Source organism: Falco biarmicus, chromosome 6 (assembly GCF_023638135.1).
Source record: "Falco biarmicus isolate bFalBia1 chromosome 6, bFalBia1.pri, whole genome shotgun sequence".
NCBI lineage: Eukaryota > Metazoa > Chordata > Aves > Falconiformes > Falconidae > Falco > Falco biarmicus.
The window spans coordinates 84956460-84970651 of NC_079293.1; the positions used below are offsets into that span (position 1 = coordinate 84956460).

At 39.9% G+C, this 14192-nt stretch overlaps 1 protein-coding gene across 1 annotated transcript in view; it reads left to right on the forward strand.

Moving 5' to 3' along the window:
- WDR64 (WD repeat domain 64) overlaps window positions 1-14192 on the forward strand; it is a 77040-nt gene that overhangs the window by 52870 nt on the left and 9978 nt on the right. Inside the window, 11 exon segments of the mRNA XM_056344681.1 lie at window positions 651-799; window positions 2750-2862; window positions 4191-4371; window positions 6705-6836; window positions 6838-6884; window positions 7770-7894; window positions 9159-9235; window positions 10840-11055; window positions 12436-12478; window positions 13018-13277; window positions 13683-13892. Of these exon segments, the coding sequence (XP_056200656.1) occupies window positions 651-799; window positions 2750-2862; window positions 4191-4371; window positions 6705-6836; window positions 6838-6884; window positions 7770-7894; window positions 9159-9235; window positions 10840-11055; window positions 12436-12478; window positions 13018-13277; window positions 13683-13892 (1553 nt within the window).

Genomic DNA, 14192 nt, shown 5'->3' on the forward strand with positions numbered 1-14192 from the left:
CCGCTCCTCTGCTGGTAGAGCTGTAGTAATATTGGAGCCGCAGTAGGAGGCCGCGTGTGTAGTCTGGCTGGTGAGCCGGCGTTGTGCAAACCCTGTCCTCTCTTTTGCCTTGTCGCCCCCATCTCCCTTTCCATCTTTGCAACCCTTCCGATCCGAGAGCCCTGGAAGGTGCCTGGAAAACACCATCCAAACCTGCAGTGCTGTATGAAGGAAAGTACTGGAAAGACATCATCATTGCTTGCAACTGGAATTGCTTTCTCTCTAAGAAAGCAGATAGGAGATTTTATTTCAGTGATATATATGACAATTAGAGTTTTATTTGTTTGGGTTCATTCCAGTCCATGCTAACCCACTCTGGGACTGGGGGATTTGGATTTGGAGTCAGGGTACCAAGCCCGAAAAGGTGGGCAGGTGGTTGTTTAAGGCAGGTAAATACTTAGCTGTTGTTTAACTAATGCCTTATGAGGAGCATGTGTGAATGTTTTCTGGCTTAGGGAACAGATATTCTCCAAAACCAGACAGTATTGCTTATCTTCTTCAGAAGAACTCAAATGAACCCTATGGTTTACATAAAATCTTCTTATATCCAGGGAAATTAACCGGTACTATACACAAAATGTATATATTCTCACTCCTCTCACCCTGTGCAGGTTCAGCTGTTATTGGTATTTATTCCCCAAGTCATGTGATACAAGACATGAGACAAGTGCCATAGACACGTGAGCAAAGCGTCAATGTTCTGGCTTACAACAGGGATTTTCACCAGATTCTCACTCTCCGCTCTGGTTCAATACTGAAGGTGACTCTAAGTTGCTACCATAAGAAAAGTTTCCTTTTTTTATTACAAATAAGTTACTGGGTAAGTAGATAAGTGATTAGTGTTTATTATTCAAAGTGTTGCTTTTGTGGCTATATCTGTGCTCATATTCTCCAGGGAAGCGATAACCATGATGAATTAACTATTTGGGTTCAGGAGGATTACTTCTCTTAGGTAACTACTTGCCTGATCTGCACTGACATAATTGCACTGCGAGCACCAGGCAGATCGAGCCAGGCTTTGGAGGTACTGCATTTAGCTGTAATTTTATTTCCTTTGGCCGAACAGGTACACTTCAGCTGTTCCTGCAATGGATTCTTGCAAGTATAGCAATAGTAGTGAAAGTCCATTGGCTATCTACTAGGAAACGCGTTAACTGCCATGATGTCAGGCTCTGCATCCAATCAATCATTTGTGCAAGCACTATTATATATTATTTTTCAATTCAGAAGGCATACCTGATAAGCTTCTCTTTAAAGTTTAGGAAGTGCTGGAGTCCCGGTCAACTTATTAGAATATAAATGTGTACTTTAGACATTCCATGGATTGGTATAAAACACAGAAAAAGTCACTTTGTAAAAACAGAACTGTGTAAAAGATGCTGCTTTTAGATAAAAAAGATTCCTTCACTAACACTGAGAAGTTTCATTGGCACATACAGCGTGCCTAAACCATAAACCCTGACTTTTTATCCTCCTGTTTCGCTTCTTATTCTTTTGTCTAATCTGCTTCTCTTTGGCTAGCAGTTCTGGAGCCAATTAGCTGACCTCCTGCAGATCCTTTCCTCTTCCCAGTAATTTCCCAGAACATGTTGTTCTGAGTCTTAAGGATTTCAGGTCATACCGTGAGGGAGTAGGGTTGCATGTAATAGCCAATTAACAAGAAAAATGAAGTGATGGAGATCACTTTTCTGTCACTTTATCGCAGCTCTGTTCATGTTGAAACATTAATGAAAAGATTAAACCTGCCTATTAACTTTTCCATTTGCATTTGAACCACTAAAAAGTAGCTGCCATGCGAGTGTCAGAAAACCCACAGATGAATAAAATGAATTACTGGTGTAATTAACAGTGTGACAATGATCATCAGAGGCACTGAGGACCTGCAGTTTTCATCAGCCGTTGATGGGGTTGAATGGCAAGATCTGTAGGGAGAGACAGCACCTCTTACTGGGCCAGATGGTGATGCGTGCCGTTCCGGCGGAGAAAGGGTGGTTTGTGTAAAGGTTTATTCATTTTATACACTCGGTAAAGGTGTCATTTCTCACTGTAAAAGGTGTAATACTCACCCTGCCTTCCTTAGATCACAGTGGCTACAACACCATTACGGTTTCAAGATAGTTTTGGGCGCTTGGTGCTGCAGAAAGTCAGATCCAGACAGTGCACATGACAGGAGTGGATACTTCGTAAATCCAGCTGAATCTCAGCTGCCCCACCACAGAGACCAAACTTTGTGCTGGTACATCATTATAAGGCATTGCTTAAATTCCCAAAAGGATTAGGTAATGATTGGATAAGGTTGTTCCTGTGATTTTGGACTAAATTTTTGTGAAAAGCCGCATTTTGATATTCAGCATAGAAATTATAGCTCAAACCATTTTGTCTAGTTGGATTTCTTTGCTTTTTTCACTGTAGAAACTCATTATATTTAACAACAGTCTCTCCAACTTAACAAGGGTCTTTCTCATAGCATACTAAATAGAGCCTCCCCTTGCCAGAACGGCTTCTCTGGGGAGAGGGACATTCTCAGGGAAATTACACTAGGATTTCATTAAAAGAACATGGTAGAGTGCTATTTTAACAGAGAACCTATTTCACGGGATGTGAAAATTTGCTTTTGGAGATATCAGTGTTTCTCCGATTACACTGGAACACATTGTGTGATGAGTTTTAGAGGATGTAGTATGAATAATTGTCATCTTATTTTTTTCAGGTCCGGGACCTAGAAACGGGATATCCAATATATCAGACTGAAGATGTCAATGGGCTGAAGACTGGAGTGACCTGTGCAGCCACTGAAATAAATGGGGTTTGTCTTCTACTGGGGCACGTGATGGTAAAGCAGTTAAATAATTGCCTCATTTTTATTATATTTATTTAAGATGACATATTACATGAGCAGACAGAACTCTTTGCCTTGACTGTCTCAGTGACAGAAGAATGAATTTTGGCTTTCTTCCACAGGGGGGGGAAGTATGCACAGCTGTCAGTCTGAAGGAAAGGGGGGACGTATCTCAGCTGGGTTTTATTTGATAGGTGATTCATAGAAAGGTGAATTTTGCCTGCTTGGGCTCTGGTAATTTGCTAGGTATTGCTCTCTGGAAGACTATCTTCAAAGCTTTTGGTCTGAAAAGGCATTTCCTTATAGGATTTAGGACCTAGATCTGTAACTAAATAGCTGCAGATGGAGAATGGTAGGTTTTCAGTTTTGTATCTAAGTATCTAAGCTGAATTTTATAGTGTCGACAGGCTGTGCACACTATGTGTGTGTGTGTGTGTGTATATATATATATATATATATATGCATGTTTCCTGATTTTTTCACGTGTTATTTTCGGTGCATCAGTTTTAGGTAATGTGACAAGACCTCTTCAATACACAAGTGCTACACTGAATTCTGCAACAAATTTTAATATTTTTGTAATTTGTTAACGTAACGGAATAATTCTTCTCACATTCAGATGTTCAAGAGTGTACACCTCTGAAGTGTTAAAATATATAAAATATGTGAAAGCTACCTCACGTAAAAAGGAGATGGCCCTTTCCACGCAGCATACTGGCTAATGTTTCTTGTTTGTACGTGGGAGCAGAGACCACACCCTTTATAGATCTTAAGAGGATGACAGGTGAATCAAGTCCTACAAATTGAAGTCATATGTAATAACTGCTTCACTTCAGATAATGCTGTAGCTCCTTCCCTCCACTAGTTGCGTGGACAAGTCCAGCCACCAGGTCCCTCTGCCCCTTGCTGTAGCTCAGCACCTGAAGTCTCCTGTCTGACAGCTCCCACTCATCTTGCTCTCCGACTCCTTTAAAGTAAAAGATTTAAAATATTGTTGTTGTTATTGACGGTGTTTACCCTGTTTAAAGAGTCCAGAAACAGAAGATGGGTAGTGGTCTATTGTCCTGGGCTGCAGCATAAAATAGACATGGAAAAAAGATGGAAAAATGGTGGGGCTAATGGTGAAGATGTTTTCTGCTAAGTTCTGTGCCCCTAAGGGTGCTGTTACAGCTTTTGAAAGACCAGTGACCTAGCTCTGAACCTTCAACTGGATTTTCTTTTTTCTCCATTCCCTATTTGATCCAGTTCAAGTTTCTGACTCTGAAGCACAGGTTACTGCTGAAAGTTCATTCCCTTTTGTTTATCTTTCTCATTTGTGTGTAGGAACAGTGAAAATCTGGAAGTTTGAAAGTGAGCAGGACTTTAAAGCCTTGCCTTTGGCCCAGCACAGCAAAAATGAGTGTCATCTGCTGAAGACAGTTTCCCTGAAGGCTAATGAGAGCCGACATGCACTTCTGGTTTTGGAGCAGAGTGGGAAGATGAAAATCATTCAGGTTTTTCAAATATACTTTATTTTTTTTTCTGATTTCATTTGGTAGCTCCTAATTTTTTGTGGCAAAATAGGACTTTTTCATTAATTAGTAGATAAACGAGAAACTGTCAAGGAGCAATCCACTTTCTGCATGTCATCAAATCAGCTTTCTGCCTTTCCATCTATGTGCCAGTATGTTCATTAGTCCATTGCTGGTTTTCAGCATTCTGATCATTTCTTTCCTTGCATTTGCTTTTCTGTTTGTGATGTTCCAGTAGTTACAGATCCTTTAAAGTAAAAGCTTTAAAATATTGTTGTTATAGGGAGTGTTTACCCTGTTTAAAGAGTTTCTAGTTCACCAGCAGCTGAGACTGGTTAGAACTATTCCTACAAATCCTGTTGATGTATTTAGTGCCTGCGCACTGGTTAGAGCCCTGCTTGGTAACAGCACGCGGGTCTAGGGCCGTGTTCTCCTGAGGCAGCTGTACCTTCTGCTCCTTCACCACTGCTTTGCAGCCGTAGCACGCTCCTCGGGCAGTGGCAGGCACAGCATCACCTTCCCAGGTTCCGGACACTGTCCTTCGCTGCAATCACTGCCCCAGCCCAGCAGCTGAGCCCTCGCTCGGGAATTGCTGACCCGGGTGTCCCGTCACTCGCATGCCATAGAGGATGCACGGAACATTCACTAGCAGGAGGCTCCCATGGTTCAGAATTCAGTTTCACAAACCTCAGAGGCCTCAGACTTACACAAGTCTGTTATTCTGAAGGTTTTTGACTGCAGCCTAATATCCCTCTTGGTATATTTTCCTTCTGTGGAGGGTAGGTGACTATGGTATTGTCCTGCAAAAACCCTTCAGTATGGGAGAATTTTTTGGCTGAAGGATTTTATTTTTTTTCCCCAAAAAATACTAATTAAGACCGTGGCTGCTTAAGAACTGATACAAAGAAACAAGACAGTAATAAATCAGATTTATTTGCACGGCTTGATTTTTAGAGTCTACTCTCTGTTCCCTTCAGCTAAAATTAACAGGATGCATTTGGAATTCACAATAATTATGGTTTCATTTCTCAGACAAACTGTGTTTCTGAAGCATTTTCTTCCTCAAATTGGAATGTTCTACTTGGGACAAAATTCTCCTTCTGAAACTTTAAATTCACTATGTGCAAGGGACAAAGGTTGTGGGGGGAAGTATTAAGTTTAACTAGACAGATGATACCTCTAAGAGAAAAAAACACACAAGCTCTCATCTTGGTAAATAATTTATTACCTTTGAGCATCCTGCTCATAAAAAGCTTTTTTATACAGGGTTTGCTTTTGATATTTAGATTTTTCTGAAATGCTAGTCACACCAATTGCCCCCCATGTTATTACTGAAATTGTTAGATCATTCACTCAGTGTAAATATATTCCTTGCCAAACAGGTTGGTGAGGAGTTGAATCTCCTCCAAGTCTTTCTGAAACTAAGTATATCAATACTGTTTCATGTAGTTGCAGAACTACTTTTTTATACAGATGTTTCAGTGATGGTGAGAAATGCAGGTAGTTGTTGTTATTATTATTTTTAGCTTTTTTAAGAGGCTCTGGATATAGTAGCTAGCAAGGTGAACTTGAGTAGCACCCCAAAACCGGTTCATCCTTTGCAGGAATCTACTACAGATCTCTCAATTTTTAGTCCTTCCTCCGAGGTATTTCTTGTTTGATACACTTAACATCATAAGATTTACTAAAATCTTAATCATTGCTTCATTCTGGAGTTCAAGACATCTATGAAAACAGTAGAAAACCTCAGGAGCTGATTTCAGTAACACTTCCCAAAATGGACAGAAATACCAAAGTTAAAGCAGAAACTAAATACTGAAGTGAATTTCTTTCAGTCGGGAAAACAATGAAGGTAACTCCTGGTAGCCTCTAGGCACATGGAATCAGTTCTAGGGGAGGAATCAATGACTCAAGGCCACGGCTGAACTGTGGCGGCTTCTTCTCGCGCAGTTGGAACAGGCACCAGTTTTGCTGGTATGTTAGGTATGAACTGGGGGCGAGCAACGTTAATAAAACAAGCAGTTATAACTAAAGAGACAACTTACTTTAAGGGGGTAGTTAGAGGGAATGAAGCCAAGAGCTCACTCTGAACTCCTCAGCTGGACAGCTTCTAATATCACGGTAGGTAATTTAAAGTGAGCTGCAGGATCTCTGGCTGGCTCTTCAGTTTGCAGGGTAGGCATATGCTAGGTGATACCTGCAACAGTTTTTGTGGTTTGGCACAGAAAACAAGCTTTTGACACACACACTTGCAGATAATTTCCTTATTAATAGAGAAATCCTTTCCTCTTTCATTAAGTCAATTATTTTAACAGAGTAACCCAGTCCAGACCTATCTATATGTCACATGGGTGCTTCCTGAGGCACTGTCGTTTCCATGAAGGAATCCAGTTGTGTCTCTGTCACTGAAGCCTGACACCTTATAAACACATGATTTTTTTTCTGAATATTCAGCTGCTGTCTGACACCAGTTCTCTGGAGAGTGACACAGAGAAGCACTTCAAAATTCCACATCTTTTGCAGAAGATTAGAAAGTAAAATGTTTACTGCGCCCTCAATGATTTCATCTTTTAGCCACAGGATAGGAACCAATTAAGTATTCCAAACTTTTCTGTACATTGAAGGTCTAAGATAAGTCATGCCAGAAAGTGATAGTTTCTAAGGGCTGTATCTACTTATTATTCTGTTTCACGGTTGTTGCCATGATTAAGCAGCTGCTGTGAACACACACTTCACATTCCTGCACAAAACAGTAAGTTGATGTTCTTGTATAAAGCCTGGAAATGAAATGTCATTCGCCGCTACAGCTGGAGTGACCTTCCGTGGTGGTGGCACACAGACATCAAGCTGGCTGTTACAGTGATTCCATTTTCTCTTCTAACTGCTTTGGTAAAATACAATGTTAAATTTCTCTTTCAGTGTTGACCAATTTAACTTGAATATTCCATGAGACCTGGGTGGTGTTTCGTATAATTTACCTAGATCTGTAACAGATCTGGGTGATGCTTCTGGAAGGCCATTCTCTCTCTGTTCAGCAACTTATTCCTTTAACCTGATTCCAGCATCTCCACTGATACCTGCTCCTGATTAATCTTCAGTTCTTGCAGCTGTTTTTACATGCTCTAATTGCAACTGTGCTGTAGGGAGCAGGTCAGGATGGCAGGTGGAGGGCCCTGTCCCGGGCAGCAGGGAGTCTCCCAGTACTATCCATCACTCCCTGCTTCCTTCTGGTGCTTCCGTGAAGAGCAAATACAACAGTATCAGTTGTTGTAGACACTGTTAATTTAGGCATTTTGTTAAATCAACAGTTCAAATATTTCACACTGTAGTGTCCACAGTGTTCCTACTCTTTTTTTTTTTTTTAATGTTTTTTTGTAGATTTTTGTACCATCTGTGAGGATGAAGCATTTTGATGTTTTAAAAGTAGAAGGATGCAGTTTGATAGCTACAGGAAGTGCAAATGGTGCAATAATTTTGTGGGATTTTGCATCCGCCTCTGTGAGATGCCTATAAATATTGCTTTCATGGGGGCGTTTTGATCTCCAGTATTCATACAAACTTTTCAAATGGCACAGCAGAAATCCTGAGATACCTGGCTATAAAGGGTGATGGGTGGACAAACAGGATTTAAAGTAGCAGTTTATGTGCCCCCCACTCCCTCCCATTTCAGATGGCTTTGCTGCCTCGTCCTGACATTGCAGGTAGAAGTGATCATTTGGGGAAGGGATGATGCAATTAAGAATAATGTGTTAGCATAACTCAGCACTGCCACTCTCACTATGTAAGTCACCCTGTCACTGACTAGAGGCTGCTACTGAGCTGTAGGCACATCCTTATTTTGGATGTTTCATGTTTGGGAGGACACCTGGAAATAACGCTACTTCAGATGATAACGGCAGATGAGTGTCGGTATCAGTGGCTGTACCCACAAGACTACAAGCCACATTCAGCAAGGAGAAATCTCAAGTGATGTTGGAGGTTTGGGAGTAAAAATCTTTCACAGAAAGAAACAAGAAGTGAGCATAGGACGGTTCCAGATATTCTCATGCAGATTAGGCTGCTACACCAGGGAAGTGAACAATGACATGTCTGGTTAGACCGAGTGGAGCAGCACGGCAGTATTTCTGTGTTGGTGATGGAACACATGCCTCTGAAGTGTCCTACCCCATAGTCTCACAGCATCCTTCATGTGTAAAATTGGCATGTTTGTGAGAAAGTGAGCTGAGTTTTTCTGTACCAAGGGAAATAATCAAAACTGAAATGCAGTTCTGGCTGTGACGACTCCTTTGCTTTTGTCTCCCCATATATGAGGGAGGTAATTCACGTGGAGGCATGGAGGACAGGAAAGTCAGTGCTTTGTAAGTAGACACTTAAGGTTTGTAAGAACCAGGGTTCACACGACTGGTTTGAATGCCAGAAGCAAGGCACTTTTCTAACATTAACTTAGCTAGGTAACTTCAACAGAAGTTACTTTACTTTTCTCTTAAATGCTAATTCTTAAGAAAATACTTGGCTGAATGAAATGTTCATCATTCCATGAGGCTTCTGTATTTCCTGGTACAGGCACATTCTGTACCTACTCCTCACTGGCATTTATCCACTAGAACTGATTAACTGATTCTGAAAAACTGTGTCTAAAACTTTCAGGTGACATGCATTCTGGGAAATGAAATGTTTAAATTTTTAGATCACAAATAAAGTCTGCAATTTTGGGGGGGAATAATACGCAACCCATCTGACACATCCTGTACAAACATCTTTCTTTTCAGGTGTCAAATTAATGAAGACAGCCAGGCTTTGGTTCTTCAAGCACCTGGAGTCAATGCCGTGTTATTCCTTGTACATGGTGCTTTGTCTTTGAGGTAACTGTGCATTTTATCTTCCCTCATGACAGGCACAGTGATTTGGAATTCTGTTGTAGTAAACTGATGTAATCTTTGTCCAAGATACCTGATATAATTGAGATGTTCTTTGTATTTCATCAAGTCAAGTTCAAACAGTTAATTGGCTTTCCCATCCTTAAACTTTTGTAATGCTTATCAATCCATATATGCTCTTTTTTTACCACTCCACTGAGTTAACCTTTTATCCTCTGAATGACCTCATAAGTCGCAATTTTGTTGAAGAATTCACCTTTTGTCAGGTATCAGTTTTCCTGTGTACTGTACCTTCTCTTCTTTGATTCTTATCTCTGTGAGATAACTGTGGCAGCATGCATTTTTTTTGTTTCAAACCTGATCCAATCCTCAAGCTATTAATACTCTCAGCAAAGAAAGAGAGGCAAGCTCACTGAAGCGTGCAGCCTCAAGTCATCTTAAAGCAAACTAGAAGCTGGCATAGGTTGGTAGTGTTGGGTGGAGAACAGAATTCTGGACAAATTGCTCATTTTGAGAGAAAGTCATTGCACCTGTAACATAAGTTACAGAAGTTACACGTAGCATAAGTTAAGAAGTGCCTCTCTTCCAATGGATATGCAAAGGCAATGGCAGCCAAAAGGACTCAGTATGGCTTAAATACTTACGCGGATTTAAAGTCTTAAGCAATTAGGCAGGTTTTTTGCTCTCCTGAATCGTAAGAATGGTTAATGGTCTTACGTTGCTTTAAAACCTTCAAGTAGCTTATGCATTTACCGCACTCCTACACGTAGCAGTGCCATTTAATTGAACATAAATTTACTTTTTGATGTTATAGTTTAATGATTAGTTTAAGAAATCCTAGATAAATTAAAAATGTGGTGGTTCCAATTAAAAAATAGAATTTTTAATAAATCAAGAAAAGTTCTGATTATGCTCAAGCAGGAGGATCCTACAATGACTTCGAATCATATAACGTTAGAAAGTTTTGGATGTACTGGTAAGGCACCTGAATGAATTTGACTGTGATCATATATACACACACAGTGTCCAAGAACGCTAACAAGTTTTTCAAATCAAACACTGAAAAATTATGAAGTCATGGCCACCTGTCCAAATTTAAGTGGGTTACTCCAGCTGCATACTTTCTATATGGGTTCTACGTTATCCCAGTTATTCAGATACTCTTACCCAAACCAGAGCAGCTGTGACCTTGGTGTAAGTTATGTGGCAAGACCCTCTCACGAGCACAGTCAGAACTCTCCTTGACTCAGAAACACAAACATTGAAGACCACATCCAAATAATTTTCCTGAGTTTCTTCCACAGAATCCCATTTCTGAGAATTTTCTTAACAGATTGAAAATGAGTTTCTATAATTAACTGAAAACTACTTGCAGAGCAAAATGCTGTGTAAAGTGAAATGGAATAAGCCACTGGCGTGTACTGAAATCTTCCCCTTCATTTCCTGAGGGTGAACACCAGTGTTAATTTTGATTGACTATGGATTTAATTTGCTCAAAACTCCTAACAGGAGAGGTTGGCTGTGTAATATGCAAATACCTCCTAGTTACTTGGATAAATTTCTAAAACACTAGAAGTCTAAAAGTCTGACCACTACAGGCACTATTTTATTATGCTTTATTACACTGGATGATGTTGATTTCCAGATAGCAAACAGTATCTTCAAGAATGTCAGTGATCTCCAACAATTTCTTTCACACAGGAAAATTAGTTCCCTGCCCTCTACTACTGCAAGGAGCGATGGCAGTGCCATCCCAGAGCACGAGGGCAGTTCTTTGAACCTACATAAGGTGGGTACAGTGGCTTCATGGATTCAGTAGCATTCAAAACAAATTTCTGGTTTCCTTTTGGTTTCTGTTTTAAAATCCCGTAGCTTACTAAAATCCCTTCGTAAAGCCATGCACAAAATTAAATAGCAAGAGTTACAGAGAAATGAACTTCGTTCACCTAAGCTGAATGAGGCGGGGAATTAAGAATACATTCTGTCAGTCAGCTGGCTCTGGATACATGGAATAGCTGACTATCAAAGTGTTCGTCGGGTGCTTATGACTAGCAATTCTGACTTTGAAATGGGGTATAGAAGAACTCAAAGGGGAAGGTAAAATAGATAAATCATGAAGTACTTGAAGAAAAGTGGAACCACATCTACCTTGCAGCCACACTTGCTTAGATACATCTCTCAAATGACAGTGATAATATTTTTTTTTTTAATTTACCATCAAGATGCTAGTGTCTCTGTGTATTTTTACTAAGGATAGCATTATGATTTTTATGACACTTTTTCCCCTTTTATGCCAGAGGAACATGCTGTATTTGCAGAGTAACAAATCGCAAGTAGGCAAAAAGAGGAAAATCCTGCTACCTCTCAAATTCTTTCCGTCATGTTGTTTCAGCAGAGCATGGCACTTCCATAGATTCCCAAGTAGACACAGGCCTGTCATCCACAAAATAAATTATATAATACCTTGTGCTATGCAGTTGTCAGAATAACAAAATGGATAGGCATCTGCAGCTCAAAAAGATCCCTAGAAGCCCAACACATCACACCTTGTACAAATCAATAGATAGGATAGATTGAAGTGGCTTGTCCTCTTCTAAGATACCTCAGACACTCGTGGCTGCATAGTTTTTCCTGCCTTAATTGACTTGGCAATTTTTGAGTCCAGTATACTGATTGCTGTCAGCCTCGGGGATCCTCACAAGCCTATATAGCAAGGCACATATGAAGGACTGTGACAATTCTCATGCTGAAGATGCAGATGGGAGTAACTGCTGTTGCTATTTATGCGTTTTGTCCATCTTTGATCAAGGCAGTCACAAGACTCAGTTCTGAGTTAAACTGAGATCTAGGTTACATTCACGTGGCTGTAAGTGATCACTTTGCTTCTTCTAATAAATCAGTGCCATTCAGCCAAATTTGCCTTTAGCATGCTCCTAAATTCCAATTAATTTCATTTGTGATTTGTTCTTCTGTGATTTTGATTCTCTTCAGATGAAATATTTCTTGTTTTCACTCAGTGCTTCCAAAACTGAATGGAAATTGGGGCAATATTTAAATCCTTCAACTAAAACCAATTAAGTTCTTAAAATAATTTCAACTAGAGAACTGTTCTGTACTTAGACCCAAGTTCAGTTTTCTAATTCTGTTACATTTTATTCCTTGCTTTTAGGAAGATTTAGAAAGTGAGGAAATTAATACTCAGATAAAAAAAGGTATGGAAGGATGTTTTTCATTCTCTTTCTTGTTGATCCACGAGTTCTGCCCAGATTACTATAGAAACTGAGTTTGTCAGTTTGTCTTGCAAACTGTCTTTTGAATAATTGGGATACCATTGGTATGTGGATAACATACCTAAACATCTGCACACTCCTGATCTGCAGTTATATCCCAAAAGCCAGGCCAGGATGCAGGATATGCAAGGGCTTCATTGCTGGTTTTCCTAAATAGACACGACACTGAAGAAATGAAAACCTTGAAGGATGCGGGAATGACAACTTTACACACTTTCCATAAATATTTGAACAATGGATTATTAAAATGGTATAGCAAGAGCCAACTTGAGATAAGTATGAGTGAATGGCCTCACAGGCATAATCTTCAAACGCAGGTGAAATTTTAGAAGGAAAAATCTTCCCTATAGTACAAAAACAACAGAACAAGAGAGCGCCAAGTGCTTAAGAGTTAAAGCTGTGCAAATGGAGTCAGTGAATTTGCAAGAAGCCAATTCTCTAGAGTCTTTTGAACCCTTTAGACATCCTCTGCTGGAAAGCAGACTTTTTCAATAACAAGAAATTTGATTATCTGAAACGTGGATTTAAGCTGAATTTCTTTGGCAAAGAAAAAATGCCCCAAAACCAGAATATCCCTAAGCCTTGTAGCTGCCCAATGAAACAGACACTCATGTTAGATCCTGCATCCACTGAATGCCTATTTCACCGAGGACCTTCATGGGACCCCCCAGCATCTCCGACTCTGGGGAAGCCACAGCAGGAATTCAAACAAAGGTTCTCTGTGACCACCACCTTGTGTTTAACAAAAGTTTTGAAGTAAGTATACAAATCTCTGATCCCAGAATTATTAAGTGTCATTCAATTACTAAACCTCACCTTATTGCTGAATTTATAGTAATCTCCAGAAGCCTCCTGCAGAGACTGCAGAACTGCCTCTCAGCCACCCTGGTGACCATTGCCTTGCACTCCTCCACTCTCACTGGTGCTTGCTGTTTCGGTAAAATCTGTTGCTCTGCTCTAAATAACGTTCCCCCACACCATGGAGCAATAGTTCAGGCTGGTTTAGATAAGATCATGAAGATTGTTCTGATTTCTTTTCAGCTGTCTCTTATCCATATCTGTAATGTTTTCAGAGTAATGCCATCTCAATGAAGGAGTTTATTTTCAAATTTAATTTTTTTCCTAGTGTTATGCGATTTCTGTGCATTCAAAAGCAATACTAAAAATTGTTGAGAAAACGTATGATCATTTGTGTTCCAAAGCAGAAGGCACAACTAGGTCTAAGAATATCCAGTACTTGAAGGTGAATGTACAGTTATCCAAAGCTGTAGCAGGACACTCACCAGTACTGGCTTCTGCTCATGAACATGGTTGTATCTGCCTAGGGAATATTTGGGTAGCTATTTGAATGTCTTTGGGATGGGGTAGGACCATTAAGAAGATAATTCTACTAGTCTTCAGAAACATGCTTTTTAACTAGCAATTGCAGCAGCAGATATTTTATTGCATTTTTGGGTTAATAGGTTCTTCCATGGATGTAAATTAGTTCTGCTTTAATAACTGTAGCAGGGAGTAATGACAAGTGGAAAAATGGAAGAATCATGATTTGAAAAAATGATAACGAAAATTCACTATAAATTTACGTTAAAGTCTAGAACTTAATTTTTCACACACAACATTTACCTTCTAAGAAAGG